General features: G+C 35.5%; 3 protein-coding genes across 3 annotated transcripts; 1 reads left to right on the forward strand and 2 right to left on the reverse strand.

Moving 5' to 3' along the window:
- The first annotated feature begins 389 nt into the window (after positions 1–389).
- On the forward strand, positions 390–3,795 carry LOC109002213 (putative serine/threonine-protein kinase-like protein CCR3). Its single transcript, XM_018979860.2, has 2 exons — positions 390–3,355; positions 3,466–3,795. The coding sequence occupies exon 1, from the start codon at positions 929–931 to the stop codon at positions 3,326–3,328; it is 2,400 nt and encodes a 799-aa protein (XP_018835405.2). The 5' UTR covers positions 390–928; the 3' UTR covers positions 3,329–3,355; positions 3,466–3,795.
- Positions 3,796–11,855: 8,060 nt separating this feature from the next.
- Positions 11,856–19,079, reverse strand: LOC109002203 (phosphoinositide phospholipase C 2-like). Its single transcript, XM_018979849.2, has 9 exons — positions 18,530–19,079; positions 17,706–17,905; positions 15,580–15,715; positions 15,309–15,485; positions 14,933–15,138; positions 13,779–13,896; positions 12,786–12,938; positions 12,414–12,500; positions 11,856–12,190 (listed from the first exon to the last, which is right to left on the reverse strand). The coding sequence occupies exons 1-9, from the start codon at positions 18,896–18,898 to the stop codon at positions 11,897–11,899; spliced, it is 1,740 nt and encodes a 579-aa protein (XP_018835394.1). The 5' UTR covers positions 18,899–19,079; the 3' UTR covers positions 11,856–11,896.
- Positions 19,080–23,029: 3,950 nt separating this feature from the next.
- LOC109002194 (probable pyridoxal 5'-phosphate synthase subunit PDX1) lies at positions 23,030–24,362 on the reverse strand. Its single transcript, XM_018979842.2, has one exon. The coding sequence runs from the start codon at positions 24,278–24,280 to the stop codon at positions 23,348–23,350; it is 933 nt and encodes a 310-aa protein (XP_018835387.2). The 5' UTR covers positions 24,281–24,362; the 3' UTR covers positions 23,030–23,347.
- Positions 24,363–25,773: the final 1,411 nt, after the last annotated feature.

Consider the following 25,773-nt stretch of genomic DNA (forward strand, 5'->3'; position numbering starts at 1 on the left):
CCACGAGTTAATTAATTAATTATATTATTAATGAGTCATTATCAAAAGGCATATATCTAATCAAGTTGGTTACGACAATCATAAAAAATACATCCACAAAAGTCTATAAGATTCCAAATGATTAGTTTAAGCTCAAACCCAACAAAAGAAAAAGGAAAAAAGTTGTTTCCCGTGATTTCACAGGCCAAAGAAAGAAAGCACCACTGTAGCCTAATTCCCAAACCTCGAGAGCCAAAAAGAACCATAGAATTAATCAAAGAGAACAGAGCTTTAAATTAGATGAATTAAGCCTCGTTGTGTTCTAGTTGAGTTGAAGTTTACAGTTGTTAGACAACTCTACCTTGTTTGATTTATTTAAGAAAAAAAATGGGGTTTACGAGTACTGCAAGTGAAGCATCGCTGTTATGGACAGCTAATTACAAATGGTTCAAAGAAATCCACGTTAGAGCATTTGCAGCATATAGCGTACCCTTAGAAACTTTCAAGTGTCAAACCAAGTATCCAATCCAAACTAGTCAGCTAGGTTGGTTAGTTTCCAACGATGTTTTCTGCATTTTTCATACGGCTACTTCGTATCTCTTTGAGAGAGAGCATTGACTAATGCCACTGGAATTTTGCTGGTTAACACTTGAGAGGTACCCAATCCAATACCCATTTAAGCTCTAAAAAAAGGTACATGAAGTATAAAGCCAGCAACACTAATAAGTAAAAGGTCAGTGTTTGTTAGATTATTTGCGTAGTACTGTTTGTTAGTTTGTATTATTTTCTAACAACATTCGTTCTGATCTGCTTTGTTATCATACTTAACTTTTTAACTTCGATACAAAATCAGTCCGTCACTTCTTCTTCTTCTTCAATTGAGAGATCTTCTTCCTCATCTCTCTCTCTCAATGAAGAAGAAAAAACCGCAACTGTCATAATCTTTCAAATGACAATTCGACCCGCCTTCCTCGCCATCAGCATCACTCTCATCCACGTATCTCTTTTGCCTCCAACTGTCGTTTACGGCCTTGGCACGGCGTCCACCACCGCAGTCGCCTACGGCACTACAACAGTCTGTGGCATCGTGGCCGCTGAGCCCACCCAGAGAATCCAATGCTACCAAAATGGCCAAATCATTTCAGTCCAACCCAGTATCTCCTTTGAAACCATCTCAGGTGGCGGCAGCTTCTTCTGCGGCCTCAGGTCCGGCGGCCTCAGCCTCCTCTGTTGGGACACTAGCTCATCCAACTACAGCTTTAAACCAAAACGTATATATAACAGTGATAAGGTCGAACTCACGGACCTAACGGTGGGTGATGCTCAAGTTTGTGCCCGAGAGGTCAACTCTGGAATGGTCAAGTGCTGGAGAGGAAGTAATGATGGTAGTTCCAAATTCCCACCACACGGGGAAGCATTGAGGTTTCGTGCAATCACATCTGGGAGTGGGTTTTCATGTGGGATTTTGAAGAACAACAGCAGAGTTCTATGTTGGGGAAATGGTTATCTCGGATACGAGATTCAGGTACAGTTTGCCAATTTGTCGATGTCGAGTTTAGTTGCTGGAGAGTCTCATGCCTGTGGTTTGACAACGACTGGGAGGTTGGTTTGTAAAGGGCACAATGATTCGAATCAACTGAATGTTCCTTTTAGCTCTGCTTATCAGTTTTCTATTCTGGCGTTGGGAGCAGACTTCACATGCGCTATTAGGGTAAGAAATGGAATGGTGGTATGCTGGGGAGGAAAAAATGGAAACGAATTTGAGAGCAATGCGATTGAAAATATTTCATTTGAAACTATCGTTGCAGGTTTAGATTTTGTATGCGGGTTGACAACGAGTAATCTGTCGATTATTTGTTGGGGACCAGGGTGGTCTAATCTCCCAAGTGAGATTCCACTGGGAAGGATGATTCCGGGTCCATGTGTTCAGGCTTCTTGTAGCACATGTGGTACGTATCCAGATTCTGAAGCTCTGTGTAATGGGTCTGGGAATATATGCAAGTCTTGCGAGATTGAACTCCCAGTTGCAGTGCCAGTGCAGCCGGTAGCATCAGCTTCTCCACCAATCAAAGCCAGGAACAAGGTTTCATTGGCGTTTGTGGTTGTTGGATCAGTTGGCGTTTTTGCGGGCATTTGCACAATTATCTTTTGTTTATGGGCTGCCCTATGCGGTTTCTTGCGCATGAATGTGCGTAATTCTGTGCAACCCACGAGTGCTGAGGCCAATGCGGATAATGCTGCTACTATGCCTCACTTTGGTTCTAGTGTCCCAACTTCAAGATCATATTCCATCAATCGCCAAGCCTCCGTCACTTTGAGGAGGCAGAGAAGTGGGTCATCTATATCATCCAAAAATGCGGACAGGACCCAGACATTCACTTTCTCAGAGCTTTCCACAGCCACCACCAACTTCTCATTGGAGAACAAAATTGGTGCTGGGAGCTTTGGCAGTGTTTACAAAGGTAAGCTCGCGGATGGTCGCGAAGTGGCCATCAAAAGGGCAGAAACTTCTGTCAAAACCAAGAAATTTCAGGAAAAAGAAATCGCATTCGACTCTGAATTGGCATTGTTGTCTCGGCTCCACCACAAACATTTAGTGGGGTTAGTCGGATTCTGTGAGGAAAAGAACGAGAGGCTTTTGGTTTACGAGCACATGAGCAATGGTTCACTGCGTGACCATTTGCACGACGAGAAAAATGTTGAAAATACTAGCAGCATTTTGAATTCTTGGAAAATGAGGATCAAAATTGCCTTAGATGCTGCTAGGGGAATTGATTATCTACACAATTACGCAGTTCCACCCATAATTCATAGAGACATCAAGTCTTCAAATATACTTTTAGATGCGAATTGGACTGCGAGAGTATCCGATTTTGGATTGTCATTAATATTGGAGCCAGAATCTGAACATGAACCCACGTCAATCAAGGCTGTTGGAACAGTTGGCTACATAGATCCTGAGTACTATGTCTTAAACGTTTTGACAACAAAGAGTGATGTCTATGGTTTTGGGGTGGTCTTGTTTGAGCTTCTGACAGGGAAGAAAGCTGTGTTCAGGAATAATCAAGACAATGGGGCGAGTCCCATGAGCGTGGTGGAGCATGCTGGGCCACTTATATTGGAGGGAGAGCTGCAAAAGGTGTTGGACAGAAGGGTTGGGCCGCCGGAAATGAATGAGTCCGAGGCAGTTCAGCTGGTGGCTTACATTGCTACTTCTTGTGTGAACTTGGAGGGAAAGGAAAGACCTAGCATGAGTGACATTGTTGCCAATTTGGAGAGGGCACTGGCACTTTGTGAGGACCATGACTGTAACCTCTCTCCTACTACATGGTCCATTCATTCAGACTGAAATTTCTAACCCAAAAAAGAACTCCATGTAATCTTTCTATTTCGTCCATTTTTTTTTTAATGGTAATTGGTTTTTTACTATAATCTCCAATTTGATTCTTAGCAGGTTTTCAATCTCCTTAATATACCTTTGTGCAGGTCAGTCATGACTAACATACTCATTGTCCTCGTTGTCTTGTTTTGGCGTTAAAAGGCGTTCGTCTTTTGCACCTAAAAGGTAATGCAATATCTTGTTTGTTGGCGTGGGAGACCCGGGCGCCATGAAGATTCCAAGCATTAATGGTACTCAATTAAACTGGATCAAAGATCGATCTGACCTAGGTTTCCGTACATTCATACGTGGAGGATCATGATTTTGAAAATGGGCTTGCGAAGAGTTTGAAATTAGTGGGTCCATGCATGGGGGCCGGGATTGATCAATTACAGGCTGTGAATCAGCTGTGGGTATAATTACTCAACTCTGTTGTGATCAACGTGCACGAGATTTTTTAATCAAAAATTGTCTTCATCATCCGATTGCCAAACGCCATATATGATTTTTTAATTTTTAATTTTTTTCTTTTATTAAATATGTGATATATAAATAATAAGTAGAAAATTTAATTAATTTAACAGAGATAAAAAAATAAAAAACATAAAAATAAATGTGGTGTGTGGTGTAATGAGTAACAAAACTCTTTAACAAATAAAAAATATTTTTAAGTCATTTTATATTTTTTATCGTGCGTGTTTTATATAAATAGACATAGGAAATAAAGAATGATATTTACAGTTTTAAGGTGTGTAAATTTTGTGTACTCGATTTAAAAAATAGATAAATATGAGACTCATATAAAAAAATTAAATTTTTAATAGTAGACTTTTAAAGAGACTGCACAAGATTTTCAAACTTTAAGATTATTTTTTCGAGATTTTGTATTTTTATTTTTTATGAAAATTTAGGCAAATGATTAGATGAAAAGCTTTTTCCATAAATATATATATATATATATATATATTTAGATTTAGAGCATATTAGGACATTTGGATTATTTCAGAATTTTGTGAGTAATAGTGAAATAGTTTGAGTGAAAATATTTTATTGGATTTTGGAAAAAAAGGGATAAAAAGTTGAATAAAAATATTATAAAATGAAAAAAATTGTTTGATTATGATCTTTTAATATTATTTTTGTTTTGAAGTTTGTAAAAATTGTATTGATTTTTGTGTTTGAATAATAATTAAGTAATGATAGATAAAAAGATTGAAAATTAAAAATTAAAAAGTGTTTTATATTTAAATGATGTATGGAAATGAAATTATGAAAAATTTTGATACGTGTTCTCAAGTGCATAGTTATGAGAAGTTTAAAGATAGTTGAAAATCTTAAGAAAAAAATTGGAAAGATTATGATATCGAAACATCTACATTTCTTTCAAAGCAAGATATATATTCTTGTAATTGAAGACCAAAAAGAAGTTCAAGTAATTCATATAGTTGAATTAATATATTGATGTAATAATTTTTGAGTAGTGTTATAGGTACTTATAATTTATGCACAAGATTCATTTTATCAAATTTTTTTAAACTTAAATTTTGAATTTTGAATTTTATAACATTTAGCATAACAATATGAACACGTGAAGAATCAAGTTTTTTTTTTTTTTTTTTCTCTATTATTAAGTACATTTAACATTTCTCATGATAGTTGATCTTCAAGTTAATAACTTAATAGTTATAAGGCAATATAAATTACAAATTAATAACTTAATAGTTATAAGGCAATATAAATTACAAATTATTAACTAACCGATTCCAATATATATGCCATCACTTTATGATCTTAATAAAAAATACCCAATAAATACATCTACAGTACTTTCTAACACTCGATATCATGTGCTCATTTCCATGATCACGCTATGTCACGTTGTCAATGAAAAAATAATGACACGATAGGGGTGCTACTCACATGGTGCGGGGTAGAAGCACCCCCTCTCCCCCCTGGGGGATGGGGTAGAAATCGCACCCCGCCCCATCCCCTGCTCAATTCATTGTCTACAAATTTTTTTAATCTAAAATATTTTTTAGACTCAAATTATAATATAATTTAAAGTATAAATTGAAATTTATACATTAAAAAAAATATAAATTCATTATAGTTATATTTTAGATTGCCTTGGCCTCCTAGACCAACTATGGTCTAGGAGGTCAAAACAATATAATAGTACATGATTATATTATAGTTTATAAAGATTAGAGTATAGCCAGCCTAGTTGACACAAAAGTACAAGTGTCAACAAATTAAAGTAAAGTTTAGATAATGAGTTTAGATAAGATGAAAGTTGAATAAAATATTGTTAGAATATTATTTTTTAATATTATTATTATTTTAAAATTTGAAAATATTAAATTATTTATTATAATTTATATCAAAATCTGAAAAAGTTTATAATAATTAGATGAGATGAGAGAGCTCATCACATGCAGTGGTACAAGTGATCACGTGAGATTCTATTTTTCCAACGTCGGTACTAAGGCTGACCACGTTGTCTTCACTTTGATTCTATTGTATTCGGAAAAGGAGAAGTGCTGCAGTAATTTTTTTTTTTTTTTTTCTATAAAAATGAATTTATAAATTTACTTAATAGTTAGATTTATTTTATAATAAAAATAAATTTATTATCTGATATATTACATCAAATTATATTAATTTATAAGTTTTATTTTTATAAAACTCCTTAATAATTAAAGCATTTCTCATTAAAAAGAATGGAGAAATTTACGTAGATTTCGTGTTGTAAGATCTTTATCATGCATTAGAATTTAATGACGCTGATCAAAATATCGAGTTTGGATTTAATGGTGTTGGAATGCTTTGACAAAGCATAGTTCCTGTTAGATAGTACGGTAGTACGTATTTCATTTGAACGAATTATTTATAGAGGAAGTTATATATGGGTTGGAAAGTACATTAGATCAGATTAAATTTAAATAATTTTGCTGGTGGGATCCTTTGCGCTTTGTGATGGACTACGAATTTATGTCTAATTAGTACTGTGTTGCTTCTAATCTAACAGTATGCTTTTAAAGAATTCCATTGTAATTGCATGTGCTTCTAGTAGAGAAGAAAGCAGAGGTATTTGTAAACTCTGTGTGGCTTATCTTTTCTATTAAATGCATTGATCTATTACTTACTTTCCTTGAAAACTCACAAAGACCAAATTAATATGCAAACAAATATACAAAAATTATATATAGTTATTGTTAACGTCGTGTTTCGTAGGCCTTTGGGCCGGATTTTAGCAACCCGGGTCTTGGGTCCTTATATTTACACACTCAAGAAAACAAAGAGAAATGAGAGCCTTGGTCGAGGTCAGAGAATCTCCAATACCTAAATCAATATATCTCCTTAGTAGATCGTACTTAAGTGCGAGAGATCAAAAGAGGCTTCTTCATACTCGGGGTCGGCTTTTATACAAGTTTTTAGGGGGAACATCCCATCCTTTGCCTTAGAGGGCTTCTATCACATCAACTGTTGTTTAGTCAGAAGCCTTTAATTCAGCGTAGCTCCTGGGGTGGTGTCATAAATGCGGTGTGGAGTTTGGGGAGAGGTGCTATTGATGTTGCACGACTTTCGAGTGGGCTGTAGCCAGTGGGCGACCGTTGCTGAGCCTCACCATACCTTCTATTAGGAGATTGAGGGTTCTCTGCATCTCTCGGCGTCTTGTCTGTGTATGTTCTTGAGTGTTAGGCATTGTTGGGGGGGGGGGGGGGGGGTAGGCAGCCCCGTTCCCATGACCCATGGGTTCCAGTCAGGACTCGCACCCCATGGATGATCTTGAGGCCGGCTTGAGTTATATATATATATAATATAATTAAAATTATATATATAAAAAAAAAAAACAAATATGTAGAGTGAAACGGCGCCGTTTTGTTATAGACAAAATGGTGCCGTTTCACTTAGGTCTGGTAAGTGCCGCCCCTCCACTAATAGTGAAACGGCGCCGTTTCACTAGAAGTGAAATGGCGCCGTTTCACTATTAGTTAAGGTCCCCCCCTTCCCCGCGTCTGCTTCCCATTTCTGCATTTCACTCTCCTTCTCGAACTCTCCTCTCCCACTCTCCTTTCTCACTCTCTGTCTCTGAGTCTCTCGCCGATCTCTCACACTCACTCTCTCTGACTCAGTCTCGCACTCGCATCCACAAGCCTCTCTCTCTCTCAGTCGAATCTCTGTCTCGCACGAGCAGCACCACTGCTACCACTTCTCCGGCTCCGTCTCTCACTGGGATTTCGCCGCCACTCAAAGGTAAGAAATCCGAAACCCATTCTTTTTTTTGTTTTTTTTGTTTTTTTTTTGTTTTGGATTGGAGATTGGAGGAAGGTTGGGTTGAATCGGAGATGGAGGATGGGAAATTTGTGAATTTGTGTGCTGTGGAGAATTTTGTGCTTGTGTTTGATTCGTCTGTTTCTTTGTACTTGTTTGTTTGTAATTCCAATTCGAAATTTGTGCTTCAAATTTAGGGGTTTCAATCAAAACTCCTAAATTTTAGGGTTTCGGATTGAACCCCTAAATTGATTTAGGGGTTCAATCCGAAACCCTAAATTGAGGGGGTTTCAATTGAAACTCCTAAATTGAAAATGAAGGGGTTTCAATTGAAACCCCTAACTCAATTTAGGGTTTCGGATTGAACCCCTAAAGAACCCCTAAATTGATTTAGGGGTTCAATCCGAAACCCTAAATTGAGTTAGGGGTTTCAATTGAAACCCCTTAATTTTCAATTTTGGGGTTTCAATTGAAACCCCTAACTCAATTTAGGGGTTTGAATTGAAACCCCCTCAAGTTGAGGGGTTTCGGATTGAACCCCTAAAATTGAGGGGGTTTCAATCCGAAACCCCAAATTCAGTTTGGGGTTTCGGATTGAAACCCCAAATTGAACCCCTAAAATTGAAGGGGTTTCAATCCGAAACCCCAATTTCAGTTTGGGGTTTCAATTGAAACCCCTAACTCAATTTAGGGGTTTGAATTGAAACCCTCTCAAGTTGAGGGGTTTCGGATTGAACCCCTAAAATTGAGGGGGTTTCAATCCGAAACCCCAAATTCAGTTTGGGGTTTCGGATTGAAACCCCAATTTCAGTTTGGGGTTTCAATTGAAACCCCTAACTCAATTTAGGGGTTTATGTTTGGAATTATGTCGTACGTGATTGATAAGTGCATGTTTGGAATTATGTCGTATGTTGATTGATTTTTTTATTTTTTGTTGTGTTGTGGAATCAGGAATGTCTTCTCAAAGAGAGTTCACTGATAGCTCTCCCACCCCTACCAGTACCCCTGCCCCTACCAGTACCCCTGACCCAGAACCTAACCCTACTCCAACCCCTGGGAGTGGGAATACACCTTGCCCCGCCCCTAAGCTCACACAAAGTAAGAAACCTGTTTCCGTAGTTTGGTCTCATTTTACCAAACTAGAGGGTGGTGATCCCAATAACCCACAAGCTAAATGTAATTATTGTGGGAAAATATATGGATGTCACTATAGGAAACATGGTACATCCCAGTTAAAGGTCCATTTAGAGGAACAATGCAAGAAGAGTCCAATATTAAGATCCTTAGTGGAGAAGGGTCAATCAAGACTAGAAATTGGATTGAAAAAAATGGCGGATGAGAGTAGTGGGGGTTCAACATTGAAGGGGTTCACAAAGTATAATGTTGATGAGTGGAGAAGGAAGTTAGCTCGTATGGTTGTCATAGACGAGCTACCTTTTCAGTTTGTGGATGGGAGAGGGTTCCAAGAATTTGTCCAAGAATTGGAACCTAGATTTATGCTTCCTTCTCGCCACACTGTGGCAAAGGATATTAAAAAGATGTACTGGAAAGATAAAGATGTTTTGAGGGGCCAATTGGCGGGTTTGGTAGTTTGCCTCACTACCGATACTTGGACTTCAGTCCAAAATTTTAATTATATGTCTTTGACTGTCCATTTCATTGATTTTGACTGGATTCTCCATAAAAAGATTATCAAGTTTTGTCAAATAACTGATCACAAGGGTGAGACAATTGGGAAGGCCTTAGAGGCCTCAATCAAGGAGTGGGGGTTGAGTAGGGTTTTGACAGTTTCGGTTGACAATGCCTCGTCTAATGATGTCGCCTTGGGATATCTGAAAACTTATCTTAAAGAGGCAAATAAGACATTCTTGGGTGATGAATATTTGCATGTTAGATGTTCTGCACATATCTTGAATCTAATTGTGACTGAGGGGTTAAAAGATGTTGATAACTCGGTTGCACGAGTTAGATTGGCTGTGAAATTTGTGAGGTCTTCTCCTTCTAGATTGGAGAAATTCAAAATTGCTGCGAAGAGTGTGGGCATAACATCAAAGAGGGGTCTTTGTACTGATGTTCCCACCAGATGGAACTCAACCTTTTTGATGTTGGAGGCGGCCCAAGAATATAAAAAAGCCTTTCAATTATTGGGCTGATGAAGACATTTAATATGTCAAATACTTTGATGAGCACGGAGGTTTAGGATTGTCTAATGATGATGATTGGGAGGTAGTTGCTACATTTGTTGATTTTCTCGGGCTGTTTTATGAAGTCACGTTGAAGTTATCTGCTTCTTTGCACCCTACATGCTATGAATTTTGTCAACAAATATGTAGAGTGAAAGAAGAATTAGACGACATGTGTAGGGGTTCCAATCTAAGGATGAGGGGGATGGCATTGACCATGAGGGTCAAAGTTGACAAGTATTGGGGAGATTTGACTAGACTCAATATTTTGTTATATGTGGCTACTATTCTTGATCCCCGTCTAAAAGTTTCTGGCATGTTATATGGTTTGGGACTTGCGTATGATCAGGCTTGGATTGATCTTATTGGTGAGATGGCTCGCGATACCCTTCATAGATTTTATGATGAGTTTAATGCAATTAAGGGTGGTACTACATCTACTACACCTACACATATCCCAACACCTCCTCCAGACACCGGGGCAACAAAGAAGCATAGATTGGCATGGACGAAAACCCTCGCACATAATCCCACACTAGTCCATCAATCTACGGAGGTGGTTTCAGAGTTAGACAGTTATTTGTCAACGGATCTTATTCAAGATGATGATAATTTTGACATTTTAGGATGGTGGAAGGTAGCATCAAAGAAATATCCCATCCTTTCTGAGATTGCCCGTTGTATATTGGCCATCCCTATTAGCACCGTTGCCTCGGAGTCTGCATTTAGTACCGGAGGGCGCATATTAGATCCTTTCCGTAGTTCATTGTCTCCTACAACTGTGGAGGCATTGATATGCACACAGAGTTGGACGATGGGAAATGATATTTATGTTCCGGATGTGTTAGATTTTAAAGAGACCGATGAAGAGGGTGGTGATCAGTCTGGATCTAGACCATCTGGTAATTATTGTTTTTATTTTATTATTTTGATTTATTTATATTCATTTCAATTTCATCAGTATTTATTTATATTCATTTCAATTTCATCAGTATTAATTTTAGTATTGATTGTTGTAGTAACACATGAGACGACTCAGACGATGTCTACCTCCACTGCTATATGAACATGTGCTTAAGGCTCAAGCCTCAAGACTACCCATCCGGCCGCCCCAAATGTCACAGTCAAAGACCCAAACCGCTTGCATCTTTTTTTTGATTATTAATTTCGTAGATTTTTGAATTAGTCTATCAGATGTATGTATTATATATTTTATTTGTAATTTTATAATGTTGATACAATGTCTCTTGGACACTTTTATTTGTAATTTTGTAATTGTTTAGACAGTTAGACTTTCCATTTTATTTTTGTAATAGCTTAGTTATTATTATTATTTATTAGTTTATTAGGTAGTAAACTTGTAGTCTATACTCTATAGTAGTATTTCATTAGTCTTAATTATATAAAATTATGTATGTATATATTATTTTCATTACTGGTGTGCTCAATATACACCACATTATTTTTTATGCTCTCTCTCAAAGGCCCAGAAACCGCTTCTAGGCCAAAAAAGGCCCAGAAACCGCTTCTGGGCCTTAGGCCCAGTAGTGGTGCGGGGGATGCGGACGGAGGACCCCCTCCACCCACACCCCGTCAACCGGGACGGAGTCCCCCGCCCCAGCACTCCGGGGGCGGGGGGCGGATGAATATATTGACCCCCCGCCCATGCGGGGGCGGGGGCTACCCCGCCCCGTATGGGACGGGTAGCACCCCTAGGGGGGGAGAGTGTTAGGGCGGCTAGTTCCCATCCATCCTTGTCACTTGTCTTTCCCACGTGATGGATGCTTTGCGGATGGACTTTAACTTATGGGCTGGGTACTTCCAATCGGGACGTTTTAATCCCCAATTTAGAGAAGAGTCATTGGACCGGGTTGAGCCCTTTATGGCCTTTTGCGGGCCTACCTCACGGGTTTTAAAAGAGGAAAAATTCCCTTACAGTTATAGTTAAAAATTACTACAGCAAAACGCCATATATATATAGTGAGAGAGAGAGAGAGAGAGAGATACAAATCACAAAAACAAATAATTAATAAGCTCAACACATACCATATCCCATATGGATGTTTTAATAATTTACAGATCATAAAAATTCAAATCGCATAAGAAGCTTTACAGAATTGTATTTGTCTCCCTTTTTATTATGCAATGGAATTACTCGAATACCGGTTCTCAACTCTGATACAGGTAGACATGCTTGGCCTCCGAAGTCATTTTTTCCTGATGTGTCGTACTCAAGGACCTCAATCCTGAGAACGGCTAATTCGGGGGCCTTCAGTGGGAATTCAAACTCCTCATTCCACATCGGTAGCCATTCATCCTCAATTGCTTTCGTTTGCTTTATAACTTCGTCAGCTGGAACCCCAGCAATTCCAACCTGCAGTGAACAGTTTACTTCCTCATCACCACGTATATTAGTTCATTTGTTTCATTTTCATCTTCCAAGCATGCATGCATGCATCAAGATAGTCAGCTTGTCATATTGACCAAGCAGTAACTTGCGCAGGAAACTTAATTCTTATTTCGGCACAAACAACTTTAGAGAGAGAGAGAGAGAGAGAGAGAGAGAGAGAGAGGTTTCAATTAAGCATCGATCTTACTCTGACAAAAAAGTCCGGTGGTGAAAATCGATCAAAGTGCGTGTGGCGGAAATCTGAATGCCACCCTTCTCCCAAGTAGACTTTTACCTATTCGTACCATAAAGATAACATGAATAATGCAGATTAGCAAAGTTATATATATTACACTAGAGTTAGTTTATATACGGTCCTATTTAGAGATTGTTCATGCAAGTTCATATAATTATATTTAAAAAAAATTAAAATTATAATAATATTATTTTTAAAATAATTTTTTTTTACTCTTATTTATCAATGAAACTACACTCAAGACTGCAAATAGAACTTCTCATTACACAATGAATGAAGGAAGGAAAACGAATACCGTTTTAAATACTGCCTACAACCACACACCTTCAAAGTTTTCTGAGTTCGTGGCATATCACTTGGATCAAAAACCTCATTACTTGGAGTTACTTCCAACAAGAAGTTAGGCTTTTTCACGTAACCGCAACCGCCATTGGCTCTGAACATTCCTTGCATAATCCAAAGGTACTTCCCATATCCCTATATATAGTCGAGGAAAAGCAGGAAAAAGATAAGCAGAACAGAGACAATCATTCCAGCATGGAGTTATTCTAGGGTCTGGGAGTAGCAGTGGATCATGTTAATTGAAACTTACAATATGAGCAAATTATATTTGTAGGGAAAAAAAAGTTGTCATTGCAAAACTTACTATGTGATCATACCACTTTTAATATGGTTTTAAGATTAAATTGTTACGGGTGAGTCCATCTATATATATTTTAGAAACGCAGAGATTATAGTCTAAATTTGAACTTACAAAGATTTTTTGCAGTCGGTTTGGTTTCACAAACCTTTCAAACCATCTCATCTCATATCATTTCATCTCATATCAATATTCAAGCACCATTCAAACGCAAACATTTTTTCATTTCAATTTTTCAATTTTTTCATCTAATAATTACAACTTTTCTAAACTTCTAAACAAAACACTAAAAATAATTCATTTTTTTTAAAATTTTGAAACAAAAATAATATTAAAAAAATATATTTTAACCATCTTTTAACTTTATAATTTCTTTACTTAACTTTTTCTCTCATCTTTCCTAAAGTCCCATAAAATCTTAACTCAAATCATTTCATTATTATTCACAAATTATCTTACTATATACTATTTACATATTTATCATCTCACTGCAGTTGATCTTTCAATCTAATATTTAATTTTAAATAATATATAACTCAAAAGTTTAAGCTAGTTGGTTGAGGGGATTTGGACGACCAGTTTAAACAGTACTACTTTACTTGAGCTATAAAGTTAATTTACAAAAAAGACATTTATATTTTTTGTCTTAATTAAGATGGAAGAAGATCAAGTCTTGCCTGCATATTAAGTGCAACCATTTGAGCTCCATGCATCCATCCGAGCATAGGATTGTAATTTGATGAGTCCAAGCGCAAACCTTTTGGGTACACCCTCAGCAAGTTCTTTTGGGTAAACCTAGAGATCAGCAAAAAATAATTAGATCATCCGATCATTATTAATGTTACTAGAGTACGTACTTCTGTTAGCTAGCTAGGGTAATGGATATTCATATAAATATATTATATATATATATATATGTATGTATGTATGTATTGTCTAGTACTTTATAATGTCATGTCTTCTATTCATTCAATTGAACCAATTAAAAGGTTCTTCACTGTACAAATTTTAACCATAACAGCTTCGTGCTTCTCCCATCTAGGTTCGGAGCAATTTATATATATATATATATATATATATGATTTCCAGAATCAACTAAAATTCCATGTACTTCTTTTCTATAGTTTCTTAATTTCTTGCATGAATTTTATCTATTTTAACCTATAATTGAGTATTAACATTCTAACAGTAGATGACGCCGATCGTTAAATCCTAGTACATATATAGGAAAAAAGATCTCAAGTACTTTTGACAATGCTTCTAAAGTGGGATAGAAATAAGAGATGATTAATACTGCATGAAGTTAGTCTTATAGCTAGCCTTATATCATTTAATGTCGTTTGTGTGAGTTTTTTGAATTGTGGTCGTTTGTATACAGAAATTATCTCATTACCTCGTAATCTCATATTATTATTATAATTTTTTTAAATTTTTATATAAAATATAATAAATAATTTAATTTTTTCAAATCTTAAAATAATAATAATATTAAAAAATAATATTTTATTTAATTTATTTAAAATTATTTTATTTCATATTATCTTATTTTATTTCATATCGTCTCGCTATTCAAACCCGCTATTCAAATCCGCTATTCTTTAGTACGCACACTTATGTGGTTCGTTATTTATCACTTAAAAATTCTCGATTTGCACACAACTACACATGATTTGAAATGACCAATAATGAAGAAGTTGATCTATGACGTGGACAAGACTGCATACAAAAATGATAAACAAGCGGACATCATTGTACCTAGCTGCATAACTCAAAGTACTGCATATGAGACTGCACAATGAGAATGGCGAGAGAAGGTGCGTAGTAGTATTACCTGACGATATCAGTTCCACGTGTGTTTACGGCATTTTCAAGCTCTTGTTCACTCAGGCTAAGACGTCTAACTTTATCAGGATCAATAGCCCAGATATCTTTTACACCTTTCGGCTTTGCTGCACGAATGGCAATTAAATTCTTATATTGAGGAACGGCATTTTCTTCACCAGTTTGATCATCCCAATCATGCCAAGCAACCAGCATCTGCATGCAGCCAAGTTTTCAATATAATTAAGTACTGGTCTTCGTGCACTCAGAGCGCGAGCACACACACACATATATAGTACGTAGCACATGCATGCAATTTACGTACGTACTCTTTCATTTTCACCTTAATTTATAATGATCAGAGAATGTATCCAAGCTGTACGTACCTGTTCGACGTTTAAGTTACATGTCTCATCCTTGGATGAAGAAGAAGCTTGATCATGGAATTCTTTTGGTGGTTTGGTTGAAATCAAGATTTTTTTCTTCAATGATTCTGGTGAAGGGAATTCCTTTAATTCCGATTCAGAACGATATAGCAATTCTCCAAATGTTTTAGTGACCATCTACTAGAAAATTCCCAGTGCAGTCATGAATTAATTTGGCATATAAAAATGAATGGTACTTTGACATCAATGAAAAGTTGCTCGATTTACTAACCTGGGCAACTTTAGATTGATAATATGGGGTTAGGTGGTCTTCAAAAGTAATCACAACAGGATAGTCAGAAACAGAAAAGGCATGGTCCCTAATAGCTTTCAAACATTTTATGAGTTCCACTGGACGAGTCAGAGTCCTACGTACAGCTCCAAAGAAAATATTTAAGATTAATTAATGTCAGCAAATAGAAGGCCAGGATGGCACACTAATTTTATGATCTGTTTACACGCACAACACTTTGTACGTAATCTTCTAAACTGTAATAACTTTTATACATATTCAATGATAAGTAAGATAAGATCAGTTGGTGGTATACGAGATTCTACATTATTTAATTAGAGTATTGGCATCGGTCTAACCAAAATCAAGTTTAAAATTTGGCTAAAAATTAAGGTTCTGACAAAAACCAAAGTCATTAAAGAAACTAGTCCGTATTGGATTAGTCATCTTAAAGTTAAAATAATAATATAATAATATATATTTTAATAATAATATTTTTTATTCCCTAATATTTATTGTATTTTACAGTGCAAAAGGAAACCATAAGTCCTCACAAATTCACAATACAACAGATCTATACATAATTCCTATTAATGTTTATTGTTTATTATTTGGTAATAAAATATGGGTTGATGGATGAACAGTGCATCTCCAAATTTGGAGAAGACTTTTAGAATTACTGTAACTCAAAACTTAAGCTAGATGTTTTTTATGAGTCCAATGTAGGTCATCTTGGCAAAAGTTATCTATATTTTGGATTTCATTGGCATTTGACTAGTTCAATACGAGTTTTTTTAAAAAGGAAATATTGTTCTTACTCTTTATAATGGTTTTAGTGGAATTCTAATTGTATCATTGATTAATTTTTTTAGAGTATAAATCATGTGACGTCTTGGATCTCTCTTAAAGCATTACATTATACTCTTAACATGACTCGTGGCATTGTCGACATGTCATTACAGTACTCAACAGTCTTATATATATGTTGACTATGCCATCACGTTGGCCTCTTTGTTGGTGTACGAGCTTGTGCACCATATTCTCTATTTCTAAATGCAAATGCATCATATTTTCTTGATAGCGAGAAAATGCATGACCAAGTGCACATTAGTCTTAATTTGAAACTTAGGCACAGGGATGGTTTTCATAGAGATGCCATGCTTCCTAAAATTTGGGGGGGTGGGGGGGATGCGATCCTTTGAAGAAAATTTTACAAAAGTAGCATAGTGAAGAGAAGGATTAAGAGTACTTTACAATATGTCAAAATAACATTACTCTTTAACTCTAAAAAACTCAACAATGTCAAAGCATCACTTGTTCTAAAAGTTTAATCTAATGGAAAGAGATAGATTTTATTATTTGTATTATATTCTTAACACTTCTCTTCACGTGGGCTAGATTCTTCCTCAATGAGTAAACCAAACAAGTGAAATATTTAATTAAATGAGATAAAATGTAGAGTTATGGTTCAAACTTGATCTCTGCTCTAATACCATGTGAGATAATCAGTTGTTCCAAAAGTTTAAGTTGATAAAAATATGTAAATTTTATTATTTGTATTATATTCTTGACAAAAAATATAATAAATTGAGAACAAAAAAGAGATGAAATTGTTAAGATTTTTTTATAATAATATAACTTTAAATAAAGATTATTAATTTAATTCGATATATTATTTTTTACTTAATAAGTTTAATTCAATAATATCCAATTGAATTTCATTTAATAAATTAAACAACTGTAAATTAAGTGGATAGTGTTAGTTTATAAGAGTAAGTTTTTTAATAAAAATATGGAAAATTCTTCCCATGATCAGCCGATTTAGAGATTTCACACCCCCACAACCTACGTGTCAATCGGATAAACTCGATTAATAATATTGTCTGCAAATTTAGGGTTTGGGTATTCTAGAGTTCTTAATTGAATTATTAAATATTCTAGAGCATGCAGATCAAAAGAGATAGATCGATGTATGGAATGAACCTCAGATGATCGCGAACTAATAGTACTTGTGTTTGGGTTCGTTAATAATCTCTAGCTAGCAAAAAGGGCGTGTGTACAAAATGAAGAGAACCTATTCCAAGTAAAAGTTAGGCACAATTAATAATGTAAACGAAACATCATACCCTCCATGGCGAACTTCAACACCGTCTCCCCGGCCGGCCTCTGGCCACAGATCCAATTCAATTACTTTGACGCCTCTTTTCAGTGCGTCTATGATAGGGACCTCACTGCTATCACTGCTGAGTTGATTACCAGTTAGGTAGGAATTATGGCCTGTGAATATGAAATAATGAGCAAGTGGTGCCTTCATGTCCTGGTGCACCTGCGCGCATATATTATGAGTTAACTTGAAACATCAGTTTTGTTCTCTAATATAACATAAGCTAAGTTACCCCTATAAATTATTTAGATGAGAATTGTTATAGTCACAAAAATTGAGATCCCGCAAAGAGAAACTCATAAACTTGTATGATTTTATATGATACGTTAGATCTACTTTATAATAAAATAGATTTACAATATAATGTACAATATTAAGTGACGTTAATTTATAAATTTATTTTTTGTAGAATTTCTTCGTCCTTAAATCATTTCTTTATTTAGATATAGGGCCGTTGAATGGCTAGCTCTTTTTTCTTTTCTTTTTTTTCTGAAGGAGGCCGAGGGGTGATAGAAAGTCTTCTGAAAGTAACCCAATTTAGCATTATTCTGGCCCAAGCAATTATGTGCTGACCCTAAAAAGAGGTGAATATATGGAAAAATTGCAGATGCAATCTGCACCATTTATGCAGACACTACCCAGTATCAACAAATCAAAACAAAAGGCGAAGTACATGCTATGTGTGTGTGTGTGTATAAACTGTAAGTTTTAATATAAACACTGGGATGCTTATGATCATGGGGACGCATTTCTTTTAAAGATATTATAAGATCATTAATTAATTACCACACGAGGGATAGCGAGATTACTATCACCCAGAAGATATCGGTAGAAAGCTTCAAAATTGAGGCCCTTCCGATGGAACATGTTGAGATGTTTGAGGCTGTTGAAAATGGCCTGGGCACTGTCCTTGCTGGCATTACTTTCTTTTTGAACCTCGATGAGGAACCTTTGCATGTCTTCAACGGTCATGGTGCCATTCTCCGAATACTGCTCGAATAGTTTCTTGATATCTTCCGGTGGCTCATACAGCCGGTGCTTGAATATTCTCTTGAAACAGAAGCAGACCTTGAAATGCTGCTTAGGCTGTTTTTTACTCACGGCCGGGGGGTTTGAAACTTCATGTTCGTTCTCATTCTCCGAAATCATGTCCATGTGGTCAGAGAGAGTGAGAGAGGGAGAGGGAGAGAGATCAGGGGGATTGAAGTGGCCTGTAGTTGATCTGGCTTATTGTTTCTTTTTGCTATATGGAAGGAAAACTGGGGTACTTAATTGGTTCTACAGTCTTAAGAAAGGCGTCTGGGCAAAGCGAGAATCTTTGCTCATGCATTGGATGCTGTATAAGGAAGGCAAACGGTCCGCATTCCCTACTTTTTAATATATGCAAGAAAGCATACTGCTAGTACTATAACATTCTCATCTCTAGAGATTCTGCACATTTTCTACCTTTATCTCTGGTTTTCAATTAAAGCGATGGATGCGATACTTAGATGAATGAGATCATGTGGCATATATAATGCGTTTGAGAATAGTCTAATGTCTTTTGTATGTGGGTCCTAATAAGAGATTGCTTGTCATTGATTTGAACTGAAAAGGAAGAAGGGAACAAGTTGGGGAATGCATGGTGCGTACGGCAGGGGCAATGATAAACACCCAACTCTTTAAAGAGATTCTATGACCAAGATGCTACGATCATATTGTTTTTTAACCAAGATCTTTGGCATGCACCCAATTAGTTCATGAACTAAGGCTTCAATAAATGAAGAATGAGAACTGTTAAAAATATAAAGAGATTACATAAAAATAAATTTACAAATTAACATGACTTTACGTGATCGGTTATATTTATTTTACAATCAAAATAACTTTACAATATGACGTATTGTATCAAGTTACGTCAATTTATAAATTTACTTTTATATAATTTTTTTATAACTAAAATATTTCTCGTGAAAAAATAGAAGTTATAAAACTCCAACCATTATTCCATGGTCATACTTTTTAGGAGATCACAACTGAAAAGTTACAATGCTCTCTTCTTGGTAGATTTTTTTCTTAATTAGTGGTACTTTATTTATTTAATTTTTTTTTTTTTTTGGGAGAAACGCATTCATCTCACACCAACCCATACTTGCGAGCCTTCTACATACTTCCAAGAAAAAAAAATTGTGAGCCGTGTTGAGGTTGCAAAACCAAATATCATGGAGGCCGAAGCATAAAGCCCTAAAGAATCATTTCCTTAAATAGTTGGCGGGCCTTTTTTTTTCATCTTTGAGTACCGAAAGGAGCAATTTTTGCATCTTGTTCGATTCAGGGGGACCGAAAGGACCGGCTGATTCAGGCGTCACTTTGCCACCGACTCAAAGCTGGAGGAGCATCGCTGCTGCATTTTGTTATATTTTTTTTTTAGTCTAAGATAAATGAACAAGGGAATAAGGGGTCCGGCTCTGGGATCCCAAAGGCACGGCTCAGTAAAACAAAAGGTCTGCATTAATTCGGAGTAAACATCGCCGGTTCGGATTTGGGCTTATTGAAATGCAGCTCCCAATCGTATTTTGAGGTGGCGCCGAACACGAATAACAAGTTTGGCAACGGGCAAGGCTGTTTACCCATTATGTTGTTTGGCTTCATCAAAATCATCTCTAAAATTTGATAAAAAAAAATATTTTTTATAAATCTAAAATTTCTCGAATTATATCTATATATTGAATTAGCTATTAGATTTATCAAAATAATAATATGATATTACACTAACTATATATTAATTAATAATTTAATTTGATATTTTACAATTACACTTATCATATTTTATAATTACACTAATAATATGTTCATTAATAACTTTTAAGTATCTTCAAGCTCATCAGCCCCCGTGAAGACAACAATCATGTAGCCAACAATTCTGTTGCCAAACAATGTCTGCAACTTACGAATTGCAGTTTTCTCTTCTTGAAAACAATGCATCAAGATTTTAATGACCAAACAAAAAAATCGGATAGTCCGGGAGTTGTTCTTCCGTATTTTGGAATAAGAAATTCATTTGGCCTCTGAACAATATCATTTTAAATTTAAAGAATTAATTAGATTTACTGTAGTTCAAATCTTGAAGAGTTATAACTATTTTAATATAGACGCTTTCAATGATATATATGTAAAATTTACATTTAACTAAACTAAACTTTTGATAAAACTAATATCAATGCTTTAAGTCGCCTGGAGCAACCCACAATCCGGATGGCTTACGTGAAATTTTGAACATTGGGTCAAGAACGTCAAACATAGAGCAGCAGCCAAGACAAATTTAGAGGGCAAATTACAGTCAATGACTAATAAAAGTGTCAAAGACTAGAACAAAGACTAGTGACTCCTTAAAAAAAAGAAAAAAAAAAACATATGTTTAAAATAAGAGTAATGCTATTTAACTTCTAGTCTTCTATACATCATATTTTTTTAAAATTTTAAAATTTTTTTAAGTTTATTTTTTTAAAATTAATTCAATTCTTATATTTATTATTTATATATTAAATATTTGATAGAAAAAATAATAAAAATTTAAAAAATATAATATTACGTGAATAATAAAAAATTGTGTATATATTTTCTTAAAACAAGGAAACAGTAGATTGCCTTTTTTTCGAGGTTCACATCTTCTCCCGCTAGTCAATAAAGCAACCACAAAGCATAAATTATAATAGCATAAAAGGTCTTAAATGCGTATTAAATTAAAAAATAGGTCATTGTGGTCCAAAGGTTAAAAAAAAGCAAGATCCAAGCCTACCCCCGAATCCCCCCATTTGTTATGATTGACATGATGGTTAGTGTACCCAGTGTCACAAGTTCTCCTCAAACTGGAAGTATTCAAAATTAAGGTAGGTCACATGTTACTCTTAATCTAACAAGAACACGATATAATAATAATAAATTTAAATTCAATTTTAACGATTTTGAGTTAAAACGAATAGATTCATTAAGATACGATTGCTTAATAGGTTAATAACGGCTCAACCCGTTATGACTCTTGCTGCTCTCTTCACTCGGCTTACTCCCTGACATTCATCTTTATTCTTCACTCGCAAAAAGTTGCCCCCTTCTTCTCAACTCTGTCTCGCCGCTCAATCGCCAACTTCTCTCCAAATCTCCAGCAACAAGATAAGTTAACATTTCAAACCCTAGCAATTGAATCTCAATCTCTGGTATTGACATATTGCTTTGATTTGATTTGATAGATGATGATGATTTGAGATTTTTCCCATCATTCTTTATTCTTCAACCTCCCTATCTAAAGATTTTGACGGTTTGGCTCTCCCTTTTCTTGAAGGAAGACGACGTTTTAGATCTCCTTCCCAATGATCCATAATGCCTTGGATCTCCGATTGTGGTGACCCTTTAATGATTCTCCTACGATCTTCTACCGTGGTGACCCCAAAGAAAGAATTTTTCTTGATTCTCCTACCATTTCTTGGATTTCCTACTGTGGTGATCCAACATTTTTCTTTGTTCTCCTGCTGTTTCTTTGAACTTAGATCTCCCCATCTAATGTCTTTCTTGTTTTTCTTTTCCTACCATTTCTTGTTTTTTACCGTTATACAATGTAACTTTATTATTCGTCTACTTCGATCAAGTCTCTTTATCTTTAAAAATAAAGTTCTTATTCAATTTCAAAAAGGTCCAAAATCTCCTAGATTTCAAGCACAAATTCAAAGAAACGTAGGCCCCATTGTATATAATATTTTAGCATACTCAAGATGTCGGCACCTTCTTTCCATTTTTAACAAAGTTATATGGCCTGAGACCCATTCATTTTGCTTAATTTGGCTTATTTTCATATTTTTGCTCATTAAGCTTTTGGCAAAATGGATTATAATTTTTTATTTCTTATTTGAATTCGCAGGTCTAATGTGGTATATATATATATATATAAAGTGAGTCATCCGTTTATTTTTATTATTATTATTCATATGCTCAATAAATATTATAGGATCTACTTCACTTCATGTATCTCTAGCTATATCTCTCTTATCAGTATTGAAGATATTAGAATTCTAAACAAAATTTTTAAAGATCTCACTCCCAGATTAATATGCATGTGAGCTTAATTAGCTAAATCTTTGAAATCTATGTATCTAAATAGGAGATGCTCTCCAAGCTAGCTTACAGTGATCATGAATATGCAGGAATGGGTGCATTATGGCTTGTTAGTAAAAAATCCTAGAGTCGATTACCACAATTTGCCACCACTATTTTATTATAATTCCCACGTGAAAATGTTATTTCATAATTCATACCTAACAAAATGAAAGGAACAATTCATACCCACCTGTTCTTTCCAACCAAAACACATTCATTCTCAGAGGCGGAAAGCAATTAGAACTTCCAGTAAGCTATCAAAGGTGACATGACAATAATTTCCAGGATTTCATGATAAATCTACTACTTGTTGTTTGAAAGGAAGACAATTTCAAATCTATGATCCCCTAATCATGATCTTCCAAGCCAAAATCTATAGCTAATTCAAAGCAAAACTAATAAAATATGGCATTAATATTGTAAATCTTTCCAGAGAAGACTATACTCCTCGTCCTTAATTTCCCACCATTTTTCTTTCTACTCGGACCGGTTTGCGTACCTCTCAACCTTATCATCATTGAGATTAATCCCTACCATGGCCTCGCCCAACCCGCAGCTCACCTCCGCAAGCACATCTGGGTCACTGTAATGGGTCACGGCCTGCACAATGGCCCGCGCTCGCCTCGCCGGGTCCCCGCTCTTGAACACTCCGGAGCCCACGAACACGCCATCACAGCCCAGCTGCATCATCAGCGCAGCGTCGGCGGGGGGCGCGACCCCTCCCGCAGCAAATTGCACGACGGGCAGCCTCCCGAGCTGCTTGGTCTGCATCACGAGGTCGTACGGCGCGGCGATCTTCTTGGCGAAGGTGAAGACCTCGTCGTCGTCCATGTTCCTCAGTACCCTGATGTCTCCCATGACCGAGCGCACGTGCCTGACGGCCTCGACCACGTTGCCGGTTCCGGCCTCACCCTTGGTGCGGATCATCGCCGCGCCCTCGCGGATCCTCCGAAGGGCCTCGCCGAGGTTCCGGCAGCCGCAGACGAAGGGGATACGGAAATTGTGCTTGTTGATATGATTGTCCTCGTCGGCCGGTGTCAGCACCTCGGATTCGTCCACGTAGTCGATCCCGATAGCCTCCAGGATCTGGGCCTCCACGAAGTGCCCGATGCGGGCTTTGGCCATAACAGGGATGGTCACAGCCTGCTTGATCTCCTTGATCAGCTGTGGGTCACTCATGCGGGCAACTCCACCCTGGGCCCTGATATCCGCCGGTACACGCTCCAGAGCCATGACGGCGCACGCACCTGCCTCCTCAGCGACCCGAGCCTGCTCGGCGTTCACCACGTCCATAATGACCCCGCCGCGGAGCATCTGGGCGAGACCCACCTTGACAGAGAACGGAGATTTCTTGGCGGTCTCGTATATCGCTCCATTACCGTAAACGGTGACCACTCCGGTGTCAGCCATTTCCAAAGAGAGAAATTTGTGGGAGTGTGCGGTAGACAAGAAAGATTGAGAGAATGAGGCGGTGGCGAGAGAGAGAAGGTGGATGGGTATTTGGTATATAGACAGGGATTTATTTTATTTTTTTTTTTAATATTATTATTTTATTAAAATTTTAAAAAATTAAATTATTTATTTTATTTTATATAAAAATTAAAAAAAATTATAATAATAAAATAAAATAAAATAAGATGAAAATATTTATGTATTTCTTAATAAATTGAAATCTTGTTTTTAGGAAGAATAAATCTTCTCAACCTCCTAACACTCTACATTCTACATTATTTTTAATTTTTATTATTATTTTTTTTATTAAATATTTATTATATGAATAATAAATAGAAAATTTAAAATAATTTTAAAAAAATAAACTCAAAAAAAAATTTAAAAAAAATATTAAAAAATTTAAAAATTAAAAAAATAATGAAATGTAGAGTGTGGTGAAGGTTGGGTAACAGAATCCTTTTAGGCAATGCGAAACATCTACTGTGCAATGTTGCCCAAATAAGTCCAATTTTTTTTTGTTTTTATGTTTTTTCAAATTTTCGAGTATTGCCAAAAGTTTATTCCTCGGTAAGCAGAAAAATGCGTACGTGACAGACACGTCTTTTCCTTCATGACCATTAATAATAATAAATAAAAAGTAATGTTAGGGTTAGCAAGCCATCATTGATTCTAGTATATATTTTTTGATATGTTTTTTTATAATTATTTTTTATAAATTTTTTTTAATATTTTAAAAACATAAAATAAATTTATAATATTATTAAAAAATATTTTCTTAATTATGAAATAAAAAAATTATTAAAAAATATTTTTTTAATCACGAAATATATTTTATTTCGTGATTAAAAATATATTTTTTAATAATATTATAATTTTTATTTTATTTTTTATAAATATTAAAAATTATTAAAAAAATTTATATAAAAATAATTATAAAAAAAATATATCAAAAAATATATGATAGAATCAACGGTGGGAGCCATCAACTGTTGCTCTATCATTTTTCAAAGACGTGTCTGTCACTCATTTTTCTGCTTACCGAGGAATAAACTTTTGGCAATACTCGAAAATTTGAAAAAAACATAAAACCAAAAAAAAATTGGACTTATTTGGGCAACATTGCACAGTAGATGTTTCGCATTTCCTAAAAATAAGATTGCAATTTATTAAGAAATACATAAATATTTTCATCTTATTTTATCTCATTATTATAATTTTTTTAAAATTTTTATATAAAATAGAATAGATAATTTAATTTTTTAAAATTTTAAAATAATAATATTAAAAAAATAATATTTTAATAATATTTTATTTAATTTTTATTTAAAATCATTTCGTCTACTTTCTCCGTCTAAACGAAACTACCGAAAGAAGAGAGAAAAGCCAATGGTTTAGGATTTCCATCGGCTTCCACACAATTGATTGCCAATATGCAACATTAGTCATCACTC

Source organism: Juglans regia, chromosome 14 (genome assembly GCF_001411555.2).
Source record: "Juglans regia cultivar Chandler chromosome 14, Walnut 2.0, whole genome shotgun sequence".
In the NCBI taxonomy this organism is placed as follows: domain Eukaryota; kingdom Viridiplantae; phylum Streptophyta; class Magnoliopsida; order Fagales; family Juglandaceae; genus Juglans; species Juglans regia.

What these genes read in the sequence shown, in the direction of transcription:
- LOC109002213 (XM_018979860.2), top strand. Translation starts at nt 929, where the DNA reads ATGACAATTCGACCCGCCTTCCTCGCCATCAGCATCACTCTCATCCAC.
- LOC109002203 (XM_018979849.2), bottom strand. Translation starts at nt 18,898, where the DNA reads ATGGACATGATTTCGGAGAATGAGAACGAACATGAAGTTTCAAACCCC. An exon ending in ATCTCGCTATCCCTCGTGTG is followed by an intron (nt 17,906 to 18,529) that starts GTAATTAATTAA and finishes ATATGCGCGCAG; the next exon opens with GTGCACCAGGACATGAAGGC. An exon ending in CGTGGAACTGATATCGTCAG is followed by an intron (nt 13,897 to 14,932) that starts GTAATACTACTA and finishes GCTGATCTCTAG; the next exon opens with GTTTACCCAAAAGAACTTGC.
- LOC109002194 (XM_018979842.2), bottom strand. Translation starts at nt 24,280, where the DNA reads ATGGCTGACACCGGAGTGGTCACCGTTTACGGTAATGGAGCGATATAC.